We start from the raw sequence: 22,254 nt of genomic DNA on the forward strand, positions 1-22,254 counted from the left end.
AAGTTCAGATGGAATATGCACATGGATGCAATATGAAATCCCAGGAAGGGCCAAAGACAATTTTCAAAGAAATTGAAGTGTGCTGAAAGTATGCACTGCCGAATATATATAATTTCTTAACTATTCTAGTAATTCTTCTCATAACAACCTGCGAGAATGAAAGAAAAGGTGTATGAGGATGGAAAAGAATTGGAATATAAAATTTTATTAATTGATGGAACTAAAGCAACTTGGTTCACGATTTCTTCTTAAATCACTTGATGAACCTATTCCTAATCGAATTCTTCAAGTAATTGTAAAGAATTATTTATGATTAAATAAAACAAATAACAGCTTACGAGATGAAATAGGTATTTGTTTACAACGATCACTGAGAGGAGAGGATTACTTAAGTATTCACTTTTCTTAGAACACCGTGAAATTATTCGCAAACGCAGGTTTTTTGAGGAAATTTGTCGCAAAAACACACATTGACCCAAATTAAGTGACAAGGACTCTATTTGAAAGGCACGTTGCCACAAGAGCGGCTGCAGGATACCGCATATATTTTATATTTATATCTATAAAGAATCAAGTTACCACAGTGGAAAGAAGTTTCGAAAAATTTCCTGAGTTGCGATAAGTCGAAATAAAATTATGGGGTTTTTTTTTATTTTCATGTGACTTAATTTTTTTTGTTCGATTGTGATTTGAATTAAATTTGTTTTCATTGAAGAATGTTAATTTTAGGTTTGTTTTATTGGTAATTTAGTTACTCATTTACCTAAATATGTCTGGTTATTTTACTTTATAAATAAAGAACTGTAAGACAACCTATGTACAAATATTTTATACGCTTCAACTCAGCCTTGCGAATCACTTTTACTTTCTGCAAGATAAAAATGCTGGATTATCCATAATTAGATGAGTTATTTTAAACTTTTTGAGAATTTTGTTTTTCGAGAAATTTGTAAAATGTAACATGGATTGCAAGTGCTTATGGTGGTACATGCTATTGTTTGCAATGTTTTATTATTTTTTAAATACAATAACTCAGAGTCGTCTTGGCAAAACTGTCGACTTCAAATATATTGCCAGCTTCAACGTTAACAAATTTATTTAATGCCCAACATAAATTACCGCCTCAGCCAGCTTGATGCCATTTGCATCTACTTATACAAGTCCGTATGTGCACATGTATGTACATAAACACTTAAATATTTAAACATATATACAAACAAGCGTTAATATTTCAGTTGCTCATTGCAAATAACAAGGGGGAAAAGCTGCTCTTCCCAGCTTCCTAAGTGGTTGCAGAGTCGTGAATTGTTTGACCTCAAAGCATGGCTTGAAGCCTTAGCTTGACAACGACAGTGAGTACTGATCTTAATCGGAGATTTGGTGACATCTCGTCGACACTAACACTTTCATAATAAACAGTTAGTTGGCTGAAGGAATCAACTGCACAATAACCAGTTTACAAGCAACTTTTATGTGGGAGCCTAAACATTTCAAAGACTATTGGTACCCATAACGGTTAGGTTTATTTTTACTATCCCTTTTGGTTCAGCTCAGTTACTAATTTGGCCTCATGATAAGAAAAAATAAATACAAAAATATGTTATTTTAAAATAAGTCAATGCCTTCGAGCTCAGCATATCTATAGCTTGCTATTTAGTTGTGTCATGTTAAATATATTAAAATAAAAAACTTTCACTTGTAAAAATACTCTTTAAACTTTAGTACATTCTGTTAAAACTGTGGTAAGGATATTGAAATATATTTTTAGTGCGAGGGCCAAATATGTACTTGGGGAAGCGGAAATCTAATTAAATAAAATTAGCATCAGTATGTATCATCTTAACCAATACCCCGGAGCTATGCAGATGATATTTGACCTTCCATGGGAATGCCTGGAAAAGTAACTTGGTGTATTGCAAAGATACTTCTACATATATTTCCACTTAACTACGATCATATGCGACCATTGCTGAAGTAATACAGCAATATTAAGATCTCAGAAGGTTAACTTAGTTTATATTGAAGATCGAGCCAATGCAGAATTTTTTAAAGTAGAACGTGAACTTTTCCATGGAATGGATTGCGTTGAGCAAATCATCGTGGAAAAACTGATGGACGATTATAGTTATTAAACTTACTTAAAAAAAAAAATAAACGCATAGGCGAATATAAAATGTTTACTTTTTAAATTGTATTTGAATGTGTATTTCTGGTTCATTCTTCGCAGCAATTTTTTAAGTTTCTTTTTTGCGGTTGGATGTAAGAAACAATTTAAGCCTCTAACTGCATTTCTCAAGAATTTTATAAAACTTCTTTCGAAAATTTTTAGAAAGGCCCATTCAAATAGAATTTTATAAAACCTTTAATTTAAACAAAAATTTTGTTGAGGTGAAAGAAAATACTTATACATATACACATGCATAAATAAATAACTGGCGCTTACACCTGTTTTGGGTGTTTGTCCGAGCTTCTTCTACCATTTGTGGCGTACGTCTTGATGTTGTTCCACAAATGGAGAGCCCTACAGTTTTATGTCGCCTTTGAACGATTGATGGTTTTTTATGAGAAGCTTTCTCATGACAGAAATATACTCGGAGATTTGCTATTGTATGCCGCGGAGCAACCGGAGGTTCCAATCTGTGCACTTTTGAATGCTGCTCACACACCAGCCGATGCGACTACAGCGGCTGCTCTAGATAATTTGGTAACCGATTTATTTCTAAAAAGTGCAAGATTTTAATGAAAATATGAAGAATTTTTTTTATTTGTACAAAGTTTGAAACTTGGCATAGATATATAATTCTTGCGGTAGACTGCACTGGATATATAATATTTTCATGGAACAAAATTCAAAAAAAAAAAATTAATTAATTAGCAATAAATTCCAGTGCTATAGTCATGAAAAGGACTGTATAATCACTTGGACCACCAATAAGTTACTAACATTCAGAGAGATTCAGTAGTCAGCGCTGATAACATAAAATCCTGATAAAATATGAATGAAAATTATTTTGCTCCTCACCACATTCGGCCAAAGAACTTTTCAAAGCGTTCCTGAAACTATACGTTGAAAATTTGCAATACAATTTCGCCTTTTGTTTTATGCGATGTTATGCACACTCCTGCCACAAATTCAGAAAATGTTAACCCTTTACTGCATGAATTAATAAAGCGTGAAAAAAATTGTTCACTGTTGAAATAGGTCTATTTAATTACCAATAACACATATTAAAAGAAAAATAATGAAAAATTGTATTGTATATATATTTTTTTACGGAAAGATATATGATATAAAAACTAGTTGTAAAGTACATATAGAAAACAGTTATAAAGTGGAAAATTTGAAAAATGAAAATATTTTTTTTTGTCAAAAAGTACTTACGTTTAGTATGTACGTATATGTACGAGTATGAAAAATGAATCATTCTCTGAAAAATTAATGGCATCTATTCAAAAATGTTTGGGAAAGTATTTTAATATCCTAAGAATCCCTTAAACCAGCACGATGTTGTTCAAATGCGAGGCGGGGACGCGAAAGTAGATTTTCTCAACAGTAATTTTTCGGACTCGTATCGAATTTGAGCCAAGCCTAGAAAGGTTCAATTTTTGCGAAAGCAGGTTTCATTTATTTTATTCATATTGCTTATTCAAAGAAATCAGTTTTTTAATTAAATGAATAAAAGAAAAGATGTGATTAAATGAAGCGGAGTACTAAGAAAGTCAATGAATATAATGGTAAGAGTGAAAACATGCGATGTTTGACTTTTCTGTTATTTTTTTTATTTTGGTTTTAATAATAACATTTTTTTTCTAAAAAATAAATAAAACCTCAGTTTATATCACAATTTAATGAAGAATGAATTACCAACTAGTAAACAACGAGCTAAAATCTCGAATCGCCAACTACCCGTGAAATTAAAAATATTCGCATCGCTAAGGACGAGTGACTTGCCAAGGAATTCTGATTGGCCGATCTATCATCTCAAAGTTCAACGCGATAATAACAATAACAGGTGTTATTTTAAACGGCCCGCTTTTTCGGTAGATGTCACTTTTGAAGCTGTCATTTTTTGATATTTGACAAATAGAAACAACGCCATTCATAAAAATGGAACGATACACGCTTGAACAACGCATTAAAATTATTAAAATTCACTATAAAAATGTTGAAAATTTGGCGGGACGGTTCGTAAAACTCGAACATTTTTGGGTCATCGTGAAGCACCTTGTCGGACCACAATACAGAAATTGGTGAAAAAATGTTGGGACAAGTTAGTGATGGGAAGAATAAAACCCGTCGCTCAAGAACAGTCGAAGATATTGCTGCTGTAGCCGAAAGTGTAGAAGAAAACCCAGGTTTGTTCATTTCTCGTCGTTCTTTGGAATTAGGCATTCCACAAACGTAATTACACCGTATTTTGCATAAAGATTTGGGTCTTAAGGCTTATAAAGCCCAGTTAACACAAGAACTCAAGCCTCTTATTGAAAATCCATTTATAAGCTGACGCAAAATTCTATAAAATTTTGTTTTTGAATAACAATTTTACTAAATAAAAAAATTGTTTTGAGCGACGGAAATCTAAATGCCCTACACTAGTTGTCCGATTGTGTACTGCAGCTGTTCACAAATGTCAAATATTATTGACACACCATGCCATTTGCAAAAATTGTAAATTTTCCAATGGGGTGATTAATTTTGTGTCATCTTATATAAATTTTATATATTTATTTAATGATTCAATGTCAAACCTTATAGTTACCATATTAGTGCTGGTCACAATAGTTTACAATATTCGAGATAAAATTTACATTGATATTTTAAAAGTTAACATTTAAAGAAATGAGAAAAGGAGTTCGAATCCATTGTGCTTATTCAGTATTTATGTAACTTAACCATTAAGACTGTACTGAAAAAAATTATTATTTATTATGAGAAAATAATTTTTTTACTCAAAGATGAATGCTTACCTGTGTTTAGTAAGAAATAAAGTACTAATGTAATGGTCTATGAATAAGTTCGTGCGGTTTTTTTTCGAAATTTGAATTTCGGATCATTCCCATGGCTTTTAAACGTTTGGAAATGGTTGATTGATCAACTCCCAAAGTTTTTGCAACCTCTTCTTGCGTTTGAGCCGGATCTTGATCGAGCAATTCCTCCAATTCGGTATCCATGAACTTTGGCGGCGCACCCTCGCGTTCTTCGTCTTCCAAGCCAAAATCACCACTTTTAAAGCGTGCAAACCACTTCTGGCACGTTCGCTCAGCTAGAGCATGCTCATCATAAACTTCCACCAAGATACGATGACTTTCGGCTGCTTTTTTCTTCATATTAAAGAATTCCCCGCAAAAACACATTATTTGGCACGAAATTCGACATTTTCAAGTGTGGTAAAAATATTGTTGTTTACGCTTCAAATAAAAAACTTATACTGACGTTTGTGCCTTACGACAGTAGCTCTCCAATGAATGTTTGGAAATGTGGATCGATGGAATAATAATCAAGTTACGCCATCTGTTGTAAAACCGCACGAACTTATCCATATACAATTTTTTTTTTCTTTTCTGTCATTTTAATGAAATTTTTAATCAAACTTAGCTTGGGCGGTTGCGTTTTATTGCGTCTCATAAGCGCTACACTTTGCTTTTGTCACTTTCCATGCCCAGTAAAGTTAAAGAGGTCAGTTACAGTTTAGATGTAATGGTAGTTCATAATTCATATTTTTACAAAACGTTTAACGTCATTAAATTGTAAGCAAATAAAGAAATATGTAAATATATATGTGGAAGATTCCAAGGGCATAACTTTTCCTTTAATTGAAAGCTTGTAATCATTTAATGCTGCTGAGACGCATGGTACAGTACGGCCGTAAAAGTCAAAAACTATCTAAATATTATGAAAGTTTTGCGCAGGTAATGAATGATGAGTGGCTTCATGGGTTTCACACCAAAGTAAATACTATTATACAGGACTTAATTATATTTCATTATCTTGAAGATATTCAGAAGATGATAAAAAATGTACCCCCTTTTAATATTTCATCTTTAAAGTAATTTGGCGCTGAAGATGAGCCACGTAACTATGATAGTTGAGCAAGTGTTTAATATTGTTTGCGAAGACTCAAGCTTGACTAAGCATGAAATTCGCTGTGGAAATAGGATACATGAAGAATTTCAAATGGAGATTCTGTTTGGAAGTGTAGAACACTAGTAGCAGACTTTCCGCAAAATGGTGAAAACAGTAATGGTATAAATGATTGGAGCTTCATTGGGAGAAGTTATTGAAGCTGATCATTTGGTATTCGAAATTCATATTTTATCTTTATTTAATTATTTTCTTTATTATTTCTTACTTTTCCCCCAATCTCCGCATAGCTGTCTCAGATTTTGATGCATGAGAGTTTGAGGGTTAAAGACAAACTATTTAACAAAATGGGTTCTAGTCTGAAATCTATATTTACAAGTACTAGACGTCAAAGATGAATTTAAATATAAAGTCAAACTTCTTCAAATTATTATTCAACTCACAATTAACTGCCTGCCTCTATTTTATACAACGTAGATATGTAGCTAAAAAAATGCCAAAAAACCACTAAACTCTATTAGTACAAAGAATTGAGTTTAAATTTCCACTTGAGACCACACAAATGCCTGCCACATAATTACTATCCAATTCAAATTATAGATATATAACATTTATTACAGAAAATTATACACATTTGTCAGCGCGTGGCAAGCAAGTGAAAGAAGTGAATGTGTTTTAAAGTTTTGCTTTTATTTGCATTTCCAATATCGCTGCAAATAATGACATAAAATTGTTTTACGTGTCATTTGATAACCCAGTTGCGGACAGACCGAATCCACCTACCGAACTTTAAAGCATGCACATACACATATATACATATTCAAAAAACCACTGCACTTCTCTTGATACTATGAAGCACCTGCATTGGCTAGAAGCGATTTTAGTACGCCTCGAAGTAAGGCCATGCAACATGTACTAGTAATCAACTGAGGCGGACAATGCAGCAACAAAAAAAAACAAAAACAAGTAAAATATTATTCACTGCTGCATTACTTCCACTTGGCAACATTGGCCTCACTGCCATTATGATCAATACAATAAATAATCTGCAAAATTTAATGCCGCTCAATCAAAAAGCGGTGCGCGTGTGGCATGCAAATGAAGTGAAGCAGCTGGCTGCACCAATGTTTGTCAGGTGAGTAAACAGTAGGCAAGCCAGCGAAATGGACAGAAATGGGGTAACAAATGGTACTTGGCAGTAAGCAACGACGACGGACGTTGGGCATCGAACAATAAGTAGTGAGAAGTGAGTTATATATACATACGTAAGTACATACATACAGGGCTTTGTGTGTTGGTGTGCGCAGGTAAGTTAGTAAATCATTTAAATACAACCTGCGTTGACTTTCGCTATTGTTGCTGTGAAAGTTTAATTAAAAATGTACCGAGGGCAAAATTTGGCGTTTGTTGATTGACCGCATAATAAAAAATGTATACTTGCTATGTCCACACAGGCCAAAAGGGACTTAAAATAAGTATTAATAAATATTTTCAATGTCCATATATAAAAGTAATATTATTGTAAAAGTTATCGAGTAAAAATATGCAAAGCTTGTGCTGCAATTAAGAGAAAATTATATTAAATAAAAAAACAAAAAATCAAAAAAACAAAAAAACTTTAACAGTGGTAGCCTTTGAGAAAGCAAATATAAGATTGCAAGTTTTTATTATGCTGCTTCCTTTATGGGACAACATCTAGGCGGTCACGACATTTCCAGAATAAGCGAAAAATATGTATATACAGCGTTTGTAGCCATTCGGAAACTCCGATCGCTAAATTGTAGTTATGAACCTCATCTAAATCTATTAATAAAAAGATTAATTTTATTGTACAGCGCAAAATATGTTTCTTTTCCAGATATGTAGCACTTTTTGAGTGCTGATCTTCGGAAACTATATTAGATTCCTATTAGCGAAGAAATAATTTTGCCGAAAATTAACCCAACAACATGAAAAACTTATACGTGCAGTAAACGAGTGATTGAAAAGGACCCTTTCTCTCGTATAACAAAGAGACATCTGTTTAGTATAAGGGTTTAATAAACGCTATGTGAAAGAGGAGTTTTAATAGTAAGGCCTATACTTGACATCTTATTAAAATAAAATAGAAAAGTAACTATATAACGGCTGTAGTTAGAAGAGAAGGGATGTAAATCATCCAATATCTAATATTCTACTCTCCGTGGAAAAATGTTCATAATGCGATAATGATAAAAATAAATAAGCCAAACGAAGAATAACTTTTATTTAAAGAAGACTTCTATTTAAACAAAAAACAATAATTATATCAATAAGTAAATCAATTATATATTCGCCGTTGCTGTTTACAACCTCTTCCCACCTCTCTACCAATTTGTTAATGCCGCTCCTCCGAAAATCGCCTGGTCTGGTACCAGGCCTACGTCGATCAGGCCATTTCAGTCGAATAGCCTCATTCACTCAGGGTAACTGGTCAATGTAGATCACCTTGTTGATCGTGGCATTCTTTTCGAGCATTTCCCAGTGCACCATGCCCTCCCACTCCCACCAAACACATATCATGATCTTCCCTGGATGATGATCCGGATTAACGCTCGGCTTTGGAGTATAGGCAACATTTCTCTTCTTCCTTGAAGATTCGGTAGAAAAAAGCGATGTTTATTATCGCGTGTTGCTCGATGGCGGGCGAGATGCTGCCAAGCAATTTGAAGGCGATTTTCTTTATTTCTTTCGTTGAGCTCGTGAGCCACTCAAGCTCCCAATTTTTCGGTAAATCCCATTGAATGAAGGTGATTGAGAATCATTTTATGATCGTAGTTCGTTTTTCTGCCAATTCACGACCAACGATGGTACGGCGACCGTTCTCCTTCAAAAGTGATTTGAAGGCCTTCCTGAATTGGTAGCATAAGGCGGCGATACAGAATCTGTTACAAAACGCAAAAAACGAAACACGTTCTGATACTGTACGGTCTGCAGAATATATTCAACAAGTACAAACGATCATTGACGAGGACCCTTCAAAACCAGTGAGGATCCTTACGAGGGACCTAATGTTTCTGATAGCCTTATCGGTCGAGTTGCCCATGAACTTCTACGGTATAAATCCTGCATTATGCGAAGAAGACAGTTTATGTCGAAGCAAGCGCGAGAACAGCGAGTTATCCGCTCAAAACGCTTTTTAAACAAAATTAAACACCCTGAAGCACCTAAGATTGTTTGGTTTCTCTGGCAGATGACTGTATTCCAATCTTACAGATGTTCTGTTGTTACCACGGTCCCAGGGTGGAATTCAGCCGATAAGGAGGGCTGTTATAGTGTTAGTCGGAGCATGCCCCATGCGACGGCACCTTTGATGATGTTTCTGACATTTTGATTTTAACCTCCTTAAAAAAGAAAAACAAAAAAGATGTTCTGTCTTTATTACATGCGAAGTTTCCATCCACTGTTATGGTTTAAGGTATTGTGAGCAACAAAGGACACGTTATGACACCACACTTCTTTGCTCAAAGATATCGAATGAATTCTGCTGTATATATCGAAGTTCTAGAAACAGTAGTGATACCGTGTATTGATAGTGTACGCCATATATCGTCCATATATCTATCAGGTAGACTCTGCTCCTTCATATAAAGGGATGATGAAACAAAAATGGACGGCTGAAAATGGCCATGACAACACCGAACTTATGGTCGCCAAACTCTCCAGACCTTAATCGCCTGGATTAAAACGTATGGTGCGAAGTTGACCGCGAAAGTATCCTCCACAATTTCTTCTCTGAGGGCTGCAATTAATACTGTTATGCTCAATATGGGTAACGGCATTTGTTTCGTATCGAAGAAGTTATGACAACTAATGGAAATTTTATGGAACAATCGAATAACTATATAATATGTTAATGTTACGAAAAAAATTCGTGAAGTTTTATTAAATTTTGTTCCACATAAAGTTAATTATTTTTACTCTGAAGTTGTCTTCGAATACCGTACGAACCGCACGCGTATTAAAAATGTTGAAAATAACTGATGTAGCCTTTGTTCGAAGTTTTGTAGCCCCAAAAGGGGAACTAGAGACGTGAAAAACTTCCCGAACGATAATTTTAATTCGAGCCTAGTATAATTTTTATTTAACCCTATGTTACTAACTTCTCAATAAGGAAAATACAATGTTTTTATTTTTTGGTTTGTCTTCATGGTACTTTGTCTGTTTACAACAAGCATAAATCTTCCAACGAATTATTTCTAATATAAATTTTTGTCCCTTCTTTCGAGTCTAAATAATGAAGCTTGCCCTTGCGCATCTGCAGGCAAGCTACCGAACGACACTCATACGTGAATGCTTAAATATCATGAGAAAAATTTTGGCAGAAGATTCCGGCAAGCATACATACCAATGCATACGCCAACCACAGGTACCAAAATTATATTGTTTGTCCTCAACGGTTGCGTTTACTCGATTCACGATCAATTTAAGCAGCAACGTTCGAAAAGTCAGCGGCAATTGCCGCGATTTAGATCGCATGACTTTTGATACGAATCACAAACACGTACGACGGGCACACATTAACTTTCACTTGAGTTTTTTAATCGTTGAGTCAGCGGGTGCGCGTGCAAAAAATTTCATCACAACAGAAATTAAATAAAAATACTTGTACAATAAGAAAAAAGAAGAAATTATAGAAAAAAATCCATCGCCAAAAAATGTATCCATATGGGAGAGAAAATCTATGAAATTTTATTATAAGGAAAAGTTAAATTATTTTCTAAAATCAATGAAATGAAAACAAATTTCGCGGTCAATGCCAAACAAGGCTGGCAATTGTAATGCAAACAACTGGCAATGGATGCCAGTAGAATGCAGCTGGAAATCGAAAATGAAATCATATTATGCGCACAATGCTGCTACAGTTACGCTGGATTCAAAGACAACAACAAAATTTCTGTCCGATTTGTTTCGCGCCTAAACTGAAATGCTACCAAACCCGATGGACTGCTGACATTGCGGCTCCATGGCGAGCATTTACGAGTTTCAGACACACTTTGCTCATACTGACTTTTAATTGTTGTGCCACTGTTGTTGTTGCTGTAGTGGTTGTTATTACATTTAAAAGTATGTAAACAAGTTTTCGGCGCATCTCCGCATACGCGTCATACCATAATCAAATGCATTTCACTGCCGTTTTATCGTCTTGTGGCTTTATCGTATTTTTTCGCTGTTCGCTTATTAATTTCCACTGAACAAAATTTCACTACTTGAGTGTTGTTTTTTTCTTTCACATTATTCGAAAACCTTTTAACATACATATATGGGATATATATGTACATACATATGTATATGTGTAGGAATGGAAACGTTTAATATTTCGTCACATTCAGTTTTGGTTTTTTTTTGTGCGTTTATTGTTTACCTGTTTGTCAGCTTTGTTTTTACGTTGAAAGCTTAACATTTGCATTTTATTCATTCACTTGTTTACTCTATTAAACAATTCTTACACTCAAACAATTCACTACTTACGTGCTTCAAACACTTATAGAGACGGAATCACGAGTGTTATTGTTGTTGTTGTTCTTGTGTTAATGTTAACAACCTAATTATTGTTAGGTTTAGCTTCCAACCAGTTTTAGTGACCGCCTTTGACTTACTCACTTACGCCTGCTTTATAAATGGGGATACCAAAACACCACGCGACCTCAAAATGTGCCCAATAAACCATGACTAAGTAAAAGAGTCTGTAAATTAATTATGAAGAAGGAAGGACTGAACTTCATATACCTGCGCAGATTTTACAATAATAAAATTTCGGAATTCACAGAGAGAACATTGGTTCGAATCTCGGTGAAACACCAAAATTAAGAAAAACATTTTTCTAAATAAAAAAGCTAATAGGCGTTGAGAGTTATAGCTGCGGTGACCATAAATTTGAATCGAAAATGCAGGACAGTTTTTGAAATAATATAACACATGAGCTGAAAAGTCCGGGCCTAACGAAAAAAACACGTATTTTTTTGTTCAAAAGTAACTTTATTCGTCAATGTAATTTCGATAAAGAACAACGCTCCAGCCGCACTCTAATATTTTAATACCACTTTTGTAGAACGATTTATCTTCTGCCTCAAAATAGACCTCAGTTTCTGCAATAACCTCTTTATTCGAGCTACGTTTCTTACTGGCGAGCATTTTTTAGGTCTGCGAACAGCCAGTAGTCGCTGGGAGCCAAATCTGGTGAATACGGTGGATGTGGGAGCAATTTAAAGTTCATTTCATGTAATTTTGCCAGTGCCAAAGCGGCACCTACTTTAAATAGAGCTTTCTCGTAATCACATACTCATGCAATATAAAACCAACACGTTTTTTTGATATCTTTACGACGTCAGCTAATTCACGTAAATTCACTTTTCGATTTTTCGAAACGATTTTGTGGGTTTTTTGCAGTTTTCTGGTGTTATTACCTTACTTGGACGGCAGCGGACGTGCATCATTGGTGTCTCTACGACCACGTTTGAAGTCAGCAAACCATCGTTTTCGAGCGGAGTCCCATAACACTTTTCATTGCTTGAATTGCATTGAGTTTTTTCCCACCAAGAAGTAGTGTAAAATTAAAAGACGAATTTTTTTTATCCATTGTTTTGAAAATAACAAAAGTAGCGTCATTCTTAGCAAAATAACTCACGAACTAATAGAATATCTTGAAACTTGACTGACTGATTTTTTTAAGGTTAGTACTAACTGAAAAGGAGGTGAATGCAATAAAACTAGTGCCATCTATGTGTTATGCCCAAACAGCAATAAAAGCAATAAGCTCATATCGTGTTAAGGCCAAAAATGTTCTATGGCCTCCCATGGAAAGACTAGCCGCAAGCAGTAGGCTGCATATCTATTGGGTACCTGGTCACAAAGGCATTTTGGGAAACGAAATAAAAGATGAGATAGTAAAAAGTGCTGTTAGGCTACCATTTGAACAAAAGAACAACATACCAAAACCGCTAAATACGATTTACAACGAAATGGGCGACTATATGAAAAGGCGAGTGGATGCTAATTGGACTAATCTGACAGCATGCAAAACATCAAAAGTCATGTGTAGAACTAACTACAAAAACTGACTCAATTCATACTTACGCTCTCACGAAAGGACTGCAGAACTATTATAGGTATGCTAACAGATCATAATCTATTGGCTGCACATGCGTACAAGATAGAAATTGCTAATACGGACAAATGCAGGAAACGCAGAGAGGATGTTGAGGAAGCTTTAAAACCTCTTCTGTGCATTTGTTCGGCCTTATTAAAACGCACTTAAAATGCCTGGGAGCCCCACTGTTTGAGAGTCTGGAGGACGTCTCAAAAGTGGATCTCCCAACTCTGCCAAGATTCGCTAAAAGTATTGAAATCCTACAGTATTCATAGAGGTATTTTGTCCAAAAATTATGAAAATCCTGCAAATTTTCTACGAAATGTCAAACTTTTTAATCAAAATTTTTAGAATGATTTTTAGTATGCAGTTTTATAGCTAAATTTGCTGACAGTGTTAACGCACTGTTTGCTTTTGCAAAACTAAATATATCTATAGTTGGATTCAACACATAAAACAAATACTTCATTTCGCATTCAAGTGAAAACGTTTAATTCATTTGGAGTTAACGAATATCTCCTGTGGAGCTACAGAAAGGCCGGCCGGAAAAATTGTTGCTATTTAACGCTCAATTTCCTGTTTTACAGCATTTTTAAATCATCCGTTGACTACTACTTCACTAGCTTTCATTCAAGTTCGGTGCGTCGTACACTCGAATGTGCGTATTAGGCCGGGGCGATTTTGTAATCCATACCGCGACATAGATATTGTGATTCCTCTTATCGTTACGAATAACAAATTAGTCGTAAAAGGTAAAAAATGAGTTCTGGAGCTCAAAATTTTTATTTTATGGAGCAGCCTTTTTTTATATACGTACACAATTTTGAAGGCACAATAGTTGATAAAAAATAATTGCAATATTTGATGCATAAATTGCATGCAAAATGTCCCGCTTAATCCAAACATGAGGTGAGAATATAAATAAAAAAGTAGAATCATTTTTGATAAATGACCAAATTTTGAAATTTGAAACAAGTGCACTCATCTAAATACATTTAACTGTCAGTAATCTCAAATTTGTTAGCTAATCTTGAAATTTGTGTTAATTAAAAATTTGTTTACTTGGCTATTTTTTCTTGAGCATTAAAGGTTTTTAATATATTTTATATTACTAAAACCTGCTACCTATATTGCACCTTACTTACCGGAAACTTTCGAATTCAAAGGTGGAAAAATCAGAAAGGTGACCATACATGAAATTCTGACAAAAAATCAGAATATAAACAATAAAAAATCTCCAGGCTATGACAGAATTAATGGACAAATTGTAAAGAATCTACCCAGCAATGGAATTAAGTATCTAAGGAATATATTTAACTCGTCAATAAGATTCAAATATTTCCCTTTTCCTTGGAAAGTTTCTGAAATAATCGCTCTGCCAAAACCAAATAAAGATGCCAACAAGCCTTCATCATACGGCCGATAAGCCTCTTGCCTATTTTGTCGAAACTATTTGAGCAACTGATTTATAACCGCCTTAATCCCCTAATACAATCGAACGACATCATTCCTTCTCATCAATTTGGCTTTCGGCGAAAACCTTCAATGATACAACAGGTACACAGAGTAATAAACAAAACACAAAAGGAAATTGACAAAAAAATGTTTGCGTCGCAGTCTATCTTGACGTGGCTAAGGCCTTTGACAGTGTATGGCATCCCGGACTATTGCACAAATTAAAAAAAGAATACTTCCAGCTGACGATTATCTACTTTTGCGGAGTTAACTTAATGAAAGATATTTTTATGTTAAATATCAGGACGAATGCTCTGATGTACTACGTGGAAGCAGGTGTTCCACAAGAAAGCGTTTTGGGGCCACTCCTATGCATTATCTATACACATGATATAAATTAAGGAAGACGTCATTCGAGAATGTAGCACAAAGCATTTTCACAGACTACTAACACACACAAACGAAGATGTGCTGAAAATTCCACATTCAGAACTGCAAAAACGAAGACTAAAACGTATAACTCCGACAGCCCTAGCAGATACTTCATCACATAAAATAAACATCAACCTGTTCTACGTTTTATGTCATATAATTCTTATTTTCACTATCCCTCTTATGTTGTAAAAAGAAATGTACTTTAAATAATGATTTAATGTTACGTTTGTGGAACAACATCAAGACATCACAATAGGAGGAAGAGCTCGGCCAAACACCCAAAAAGGGTGTACATGCCAATTATATATATATATGTTACGTTAATATTTCCATAATTGTTATAAAAATTACTAAGTGTCAAAAGGTGACAGATGTATAATAATAAATTAAAAAAAAAAAACAAAAAAAAAATATTGAATAATAAATGTAAGCACTAAAGAAAAAATACCTACAAAAAGTGTCCGTACAATTTGGTCATATCTCAAAAGCGATTCTACTTTTTTTATATTCTCACTTCATATTTGGATTCAGTGTAATATTTTATATCAAACTGATGTACCAAATGTGACTATTTTTTATTTTTGTCCTATTATGTGTGAACTAATCATGTACCATAAAAAACAAATTTGGAACCTCAAAATTATATACATTGTAGACCTACATATGTATGTCGTAGAAATTTTTTTTATGTATACAGGGTAGGCCATATTCGACGGACCCATCTGGCAACCCTGTATTTTTTGACAGATACATCAGATCGCTTAATGACATACCGCGTTGGAAGCGTCAGTCCAAGCAGATTTTTACCATGGAACAGTATACGCCACGCGAGCGCTCCCAAATTATTGAAATTTACATTCAACAAAAGAAGTCAAAAGAAAAAGAAGAACAAAATCCGATGAGGTTCATTTCTTATTGAATGGGACTGTAAACAAGCAAAATTGCCGTATTTACGCCACTGAAAATCCTCACGAAATTCAAGAGGTACCTCCTTACGACGAAAAAGTCACTGTTTGGTGCGGCGTTAGTGGAAAAACGATTATTGGGCCGTTTTTCTTCGAAAATGAAGATGGTCAAGCTGTTACCGTCAATCAGGAGCGCTATAGCGATATGATAACCACTTTTGTGATGCCAATTACTCGTCGAAAGCGTATGAGGCAGTTCTGGTTTCAACAAGACGGCGCTCCACCACACACAGCTCGCACCACAATCGATTTTTTGAAGAAATTGTTTCCTCGTGACTTCTTCTTGTGGTGATATTTAAAATCAAAGGTTTACTATATATTAATAAGCCAAAAACCATAGAAGAGCTCAAGAACAACATCCGAGAGGAAATAGTCACTATTCCAGCCAAAATGTTAGCTAAAACTATGGAAAATGCTACAAAATGGACACAATACGCCGTATAGGCTCAAGGCGGTCATTTGAGAGATATCATACTCAAAAAGTGATGTCAACAAATCTACTTGAATCAAATAAAATGATTATTATCATCAAGATCAAAAAAAATGTGTTTTTCTTTGATTTCAAAAAAAACACATGGGTCCGTCGAATATGGGCAACCCTGTATTCGCAATAACACGAGGAATGATATTTTCGACGGCGCAGTGTCGAAAAATGTTAGGCCATTGTGCGACAACAGATCGCCCCGGTCTAATGTGTTCGCATGCATGTCCACGCATTGGGCTGTGCCTACTTCACATGAATATATGAATGCACCTACTTAACAACAGGTTATTTCAATAAATTTGTCCCATTTAAATTTATGCATACACTAAATATGTAGGTACACTTAAGCAAATGTGTGTGAGTGTATGCACTGAGTATTTAAGCGTACAAAGTGGAAGTGATTTCTGGCATACAGACATACATAAGTACATATATGCATATGTATGTATTTAGAACAAGAATATTAAGCTTCAAGAAGAAATATGACAATGACAACAATTATTTGTTTTTATAACCGATCAAATATAAAAACAGTGTACTGTAGAGTAACCTGTAATTTACGGTTACCTGCCCACAGTGAAGCGCTAAAAAATTATACATATCTTTGCACCTCTACAAATGAAACACTTCAGCGGTGGCACCAAGATGCGCATGCAACTTTTTACTACCATGAAATCAAGTGCTTATGCGCTAATGTAATTTGTGCGATTTTATTTTTGTGGCACATGATTCAGTTGCCGTAAAACAGTTGCTTTTGTTGCAAACACTTGACAATGGCAATCTTCATAGCCTACATACTCGTCGGCATCCGTAATTGCAATTAAGCATTAATGTGGCAATTGCTGCTGCACTTCTTTACATTCGTGCAACATGCTTGCTGCAGTACTTTTATTTTTGTTTGCATGCGAAATGGGTAAAGTAAATGTAATGGGAATTATCGCGGCATCGTGATGTGTTTGGCACTCCATACGCTGATGATATTTGCTTCTTTTGGCAGAACTGAGAGAGAATGTGTAAGTCATCTAATTGGAACGAGTACGAGTATTTGTAAATTTTGTGAGTATAGTAGATTTTAAGTTAAGTCGTTTGAATGGGAAAAATATTATATAAATATTAAATGTGGGAGCGATCGAACATATGACTCGAATATAAATATACAAATGCATTTCTCTAATCTAATCCAGTAACCTGAACCAAAGATCGTGTGGTGATATCTTAATAAGTGTGGAGGAAATTTTTAATAGTCAAAGCATGCATGCGGATGAACGGATCGATGCATACAACCGCTTTGTTGATTTGAATTGCAGTTCCGTCACCGACCGCAAAATCAGTCTTTTTAGATCAAACTCAAAAATTTACAAACAGTTTTAGGCAAAACAACCCGACATTTAACAACACTTTTTTATTTTATGCAACTTTTAAGTAGAGTGGAAAATCCGCAAAACCGTGAATACTTTTTTCTAAGCTTGTTTGTATAAAGCCCACATCGCAGCTCACGATTCGAGCTATTAATAAAATAAATATATTCCAATATTAGTATTATACAATATAAAATACAAATAAACCAGAACATGATAACAAGGTACAGGGACAGATCCCTCACCGATGTAGGGGCCTGTATATACGGACCGGGAAAATATGGTATACTCGAAAGCGTAAGTCTATAAGTCTATGCAATAAAAAATGTGGTCACTTTAAGGGGTTATATACATTGTGGTCCGGTGAAATTAGCGAAAGTTGGATTTTTTTTAAAGATATGTAGCAATAATTTTATTGTATAAAAGTTTTTATTATTGGATATTACAATGTTTAAGGAAAAAAAAGGCTTTGTTTGTGTAAAAATATTTAAAAACGGAAGAGTTATGGCGTTTTCCCCCAAGACCCTTTTTTTGGAAGAGGCTTGCGGTGGACGCGATTCAAGTCCACCAAGTCAACTGAAATCAAAAAATCGAAAAGATTTCATTAGTATAGGGTTATATCTTCTTAGTGAACGATCAATATATTAAATATTTTGATTTTTGTGAAAATAGGAACATGTTTTTAAAAAACTCCACTTCTACAGTCCTAAAATTGGCATTAAAAAATTCATATCTGCAAAATAAAAATTTATACATAAAAAGTTGATCGTTCACTAAGAGGCGACATCAATTACGAACAATTTAAAAAAAAAATTATAAAAATCGGTTGAATACTTTTTTTGCAATCGCGTCCACCGCAAAAGCATTTTTGGAAAAACACGTTTTTGATATAATCGCGTTTAAAGTTTCAAGCGCCGCATGAGGCCGTACGCTCAGGACGTGACGACGCACAATTTAAAACGCTGTAACTTTCGATCTATTGCTCAGATCTCTATGAAATTTTTGGAAAATGTTCTCAAGGGATTGTACTTTACGATAAAGAAATAAAATTTATTTTGATTTTTTTGAAAAACACAAGGTATATAACCCCTTAATCTTGAACGCCACAGCAACAGAAGCTCAGCTGTCGTTACATATAGTGAGGTAGGTACTTATTCTATGTGCTCCAGGGTGAATAGTAATACTTAGAAAGGGGCATCCTCTCCATTTATAGGCCTAGAGCATTTTGTGGTCTAGGAAAGTGTAACTTTTACTCTCCAATTTAAGAAGTAAAAGAGCAGAGAGAAGATCAAACTGGAACAATCTACCGGGGTTATGACAATCATAATGACAGGCAGCTTTGTATGCAAGAGATTTTACGGAATTAAATCCAAATAATTTTAGAACCAGCACAGGATGTCTAACAGGGTATTGTAAATTTAATTAGCATCTTACTAATCTGGAAATAACCAGAATGAAACACCAATATTAAGAAAAACCTTTTTCTAATAGCGGTCGCTCCTCGGCAGGCAATGGCAAACCTCCGAGTGTATTTCTGCCATGAAAAAGCTCCTCATAAAAAATATCTGCCGTTCGGAGTCGGCTTGAAACTGTAGATCCCTCCATTTGTGGAACAACATCAAGACGCACCAAGTACGCGCCAATAATATATATATATATAATCTGGGAATATACTCCATTGGAACTCCTAGGTTCTGTAGGGAGGAAGATGACACGCACAAGCGGCACAAACACCTGGTTAAACATATTTTGTCATAGTAGGAAATAAAACTGGATAAAGAAGCAAAGCGAATGGGTCTGGTGGTGGGCAAAACGCAGTACCTCCTATCATCAAGCAAACAGTCGGCGAACTTACGTATCGGCACCCAGGTCAGTGTTGACAGTTATGATCTCGATGTTGTTAGAGACTTCGTTTATCAAGGAACCAGCGTTAACACCCATAACAATGTCAGCCTTGAAATTCAACGTAGAATCTCTCTTGTTAACAAGTGCTACTTTGGAGTAAGTAGGCGATAGTAAAGTCCTCTCTCGACGAACAAAGCTAACACTTTGTAAGGCTCTCCCAAGTTAAGTCTTAACGTATGGCGCAGAAACTTGGATGATGGCAATATCCGATGAGGTGTCACTTGGAGTGTTTGAGAGAAAGATTCTGCGGAAGATTTTTGACTTTTCCACGTTGGTGACGTCCTTGTTAATGCAGATTAAAGCAAATAGTTAAAAGCCACACTACCGTCAAACAAGATAGCCGATTTACAACTGGGGTAGCTTGGCTAGACTAAAAACCGCTTGACAGACCATGTGGAATGAGATGGTGCATTGTCTTGGCTAAAGCCACTAGCGATATTTTTTACAAAAGCAAGAAGTACCGCATTTGAAAGAAGAATTCACAACGGGCAGTCACTATCATTTGGCGTGTTGTTTAAAAAACGCATATTGTGCATCTCGAGCAGCCCAAGCAACCCGCCAACACAATTTTTTGGCGAATATCCAAATTATTGGTATGAGTTTTATATTTTATTTTATTTTACAAAATTTACTTAAAAGATAGAATTATTATACAAACTAAAGTACGCAGGGCTAGCAGTATGGGCTGTCAACTTTGATGAATTTACTGCTCAGCGGAATTTGGAAAAGAAATAAGTATGTGGATGCTCCACAACTTAATATAAGATGTCAATGGGGACAATTGAAATTAATTTAAATGCCAGAAAACGAATATTGCTCTCTGTTTAACTTAAGCAAAATGGTGAAAATAGTTTAGGTCAATAAGTCTGTAATTACATACAAAATTTCTTTAACTTCAATTCATAGAAACCTCAATTTAGCCATATGAATCAAAACAGAAGAATCAACTTTGTAATAAGAGGATTGAGTACTTTTCTCCGGCAAACAAAACTCACTTTTTTTATTTATTTTTTTTTTGGGAAGGAAAGTGTTAGCTTACACCTCATTCGTTTTGGCATGACGTATTCAACATCTGTTTAGAAATATTGTAACAAGCAAACCTCTTTCAAAATTTCCAGTCTCAAGCACTATCATTGTCGTTAATCATACTTTTTCGCTTTTCACTAGAATGATAAATGTATATGCTTACACTAACAAACGAACCTTGTATATATTTATGTAGTCTATGAAATTTTCACTTTCCGATAGCCGGTGTTATATTTCTAGCTTATTAATAGCTCCATTTATTTCAATTTTGCACTTTTCAAACGACTTACCATTTGTGCTCTGTGCTCTTGCTGTGGTGGCACCGGTATTTCCAGCTCCTATTGCACCAGCACCAGCGCCCGCGCCAACAACATTTGCTTGACCACCAGCGCCACCCAATGTTGTTGTACTCCAACAGTGTACGAACGGTAAGAGAGTCAGCAATGCTAACGCATAACTCCTCCGTGGCCAATCCATCGGGGATTTATGTCAAGCCAATAATTTTCTACAGGTACAACTGCTGTTGCTGTTGTCAATGCTCGATGACAATCGACAAAACAATCAATTTAACGTAGATTTGGACTCAGGCGCTTGATAACAGTACTTCGAATGGGCGCGTATTATTATTTGAATGTTTACAAGTTATTTATGCACCGCACAACCTCCGTTAATTTTAAAGAAAAGAAATCACAGTTTTTCCAGTATCTGGTTTCTTTGTGCATATTAATGAAAATACGCATAAAAGAAAGATAAATGCGGCATATTTTACAATTTTATATCAAATCTGTAAGCATTTATGCCTATAAATATATATATTTGTATATCCATGTGAGTATGCATGCATATGAATTGGGTCACTTTAGCGGTATTGCTAGACTGTTTGATGTCTTGATCGCCTTGCTTGCGACCAGCGCTGCTCACTCGCCAGGCATACTCGATGCGCAGGCGCACACAAAACACACTCACACGCACGTCTTTATATTACACTGTAGCTGCTGTGTCTTAAAAGCATTGGCGCGCACACATGTCCAGTTATGAAATTGCTCAAAAGAAATAAGGCATCCGAAAATAAAAAAACGGTAAAAATACTATAACGACTTTAATTTCACCGGCGAATACAACGATGGCTCTGTAGTATGAATATCTCGATTTTACTTTTCAATGTTTGTATGCAATAATAAAAAATCATAACAACCGCGCATCTGTCTATAGTATTGAGCTGGGATGTCCGCTGTATCTCGTCGAAAAGATTCGTTGCAAACACGACCAAGTTCAAGGTAAGATTAAGCCATGACTGGCATACGTAAGAAGCTTTATACCACAGCCGCTGTGACCAATGAATAAATGGCCAACGTTTTCGTTGTATTACCGGTGCGAGAGAAATAGCGATAGGGAGAGAATGCAACATTGAAAAGAGAGAGGGTGCAGCAGGTGAA

At 35.1% G+C, this 22,254-nt stretch overlaps 1 protein-coding gene across 1 annotated transcript in view; it reads right to left on the minus strand.

Moving 5' to 3' along the window:
• The window catches only part of LOC129241380 (uncharacterized), a 46,361-nt gene extending 24,340 nt beyond the window's left edge, over window positions 1-22,021 (minus strand). Inside the window, exon 1 of the mRNA XM_054877662.1 lies at window positions 21,109-22,021. Coding sequence (XP_054733637.1) covers window positions 21,109-21,295 — 187 coding nt within the window. The 5' untranslated portion in view covers window positions 21,296-22,021. The remainder of the gene's footprint in view (window positions 1-21,108) is intronic.
• Window positions 22,022-22,254: the final 233 nt, after the last annotated feature.

The sequence above is a fragment of the Anastrepha obliqua genome, chromosome 3 (assembly GCF_027943255.1).
Source record: "Anastrepha obliqua isolate idAnaObli1 chromosome 3, idAnaObli1_1.0, whole genome shotgun sequence".
NCBI lineage: Eukaryota > Metazoa > Arthropoda > Insecta > Diptera > Tephritidae > Anastrepha > Anastrepha obliqua.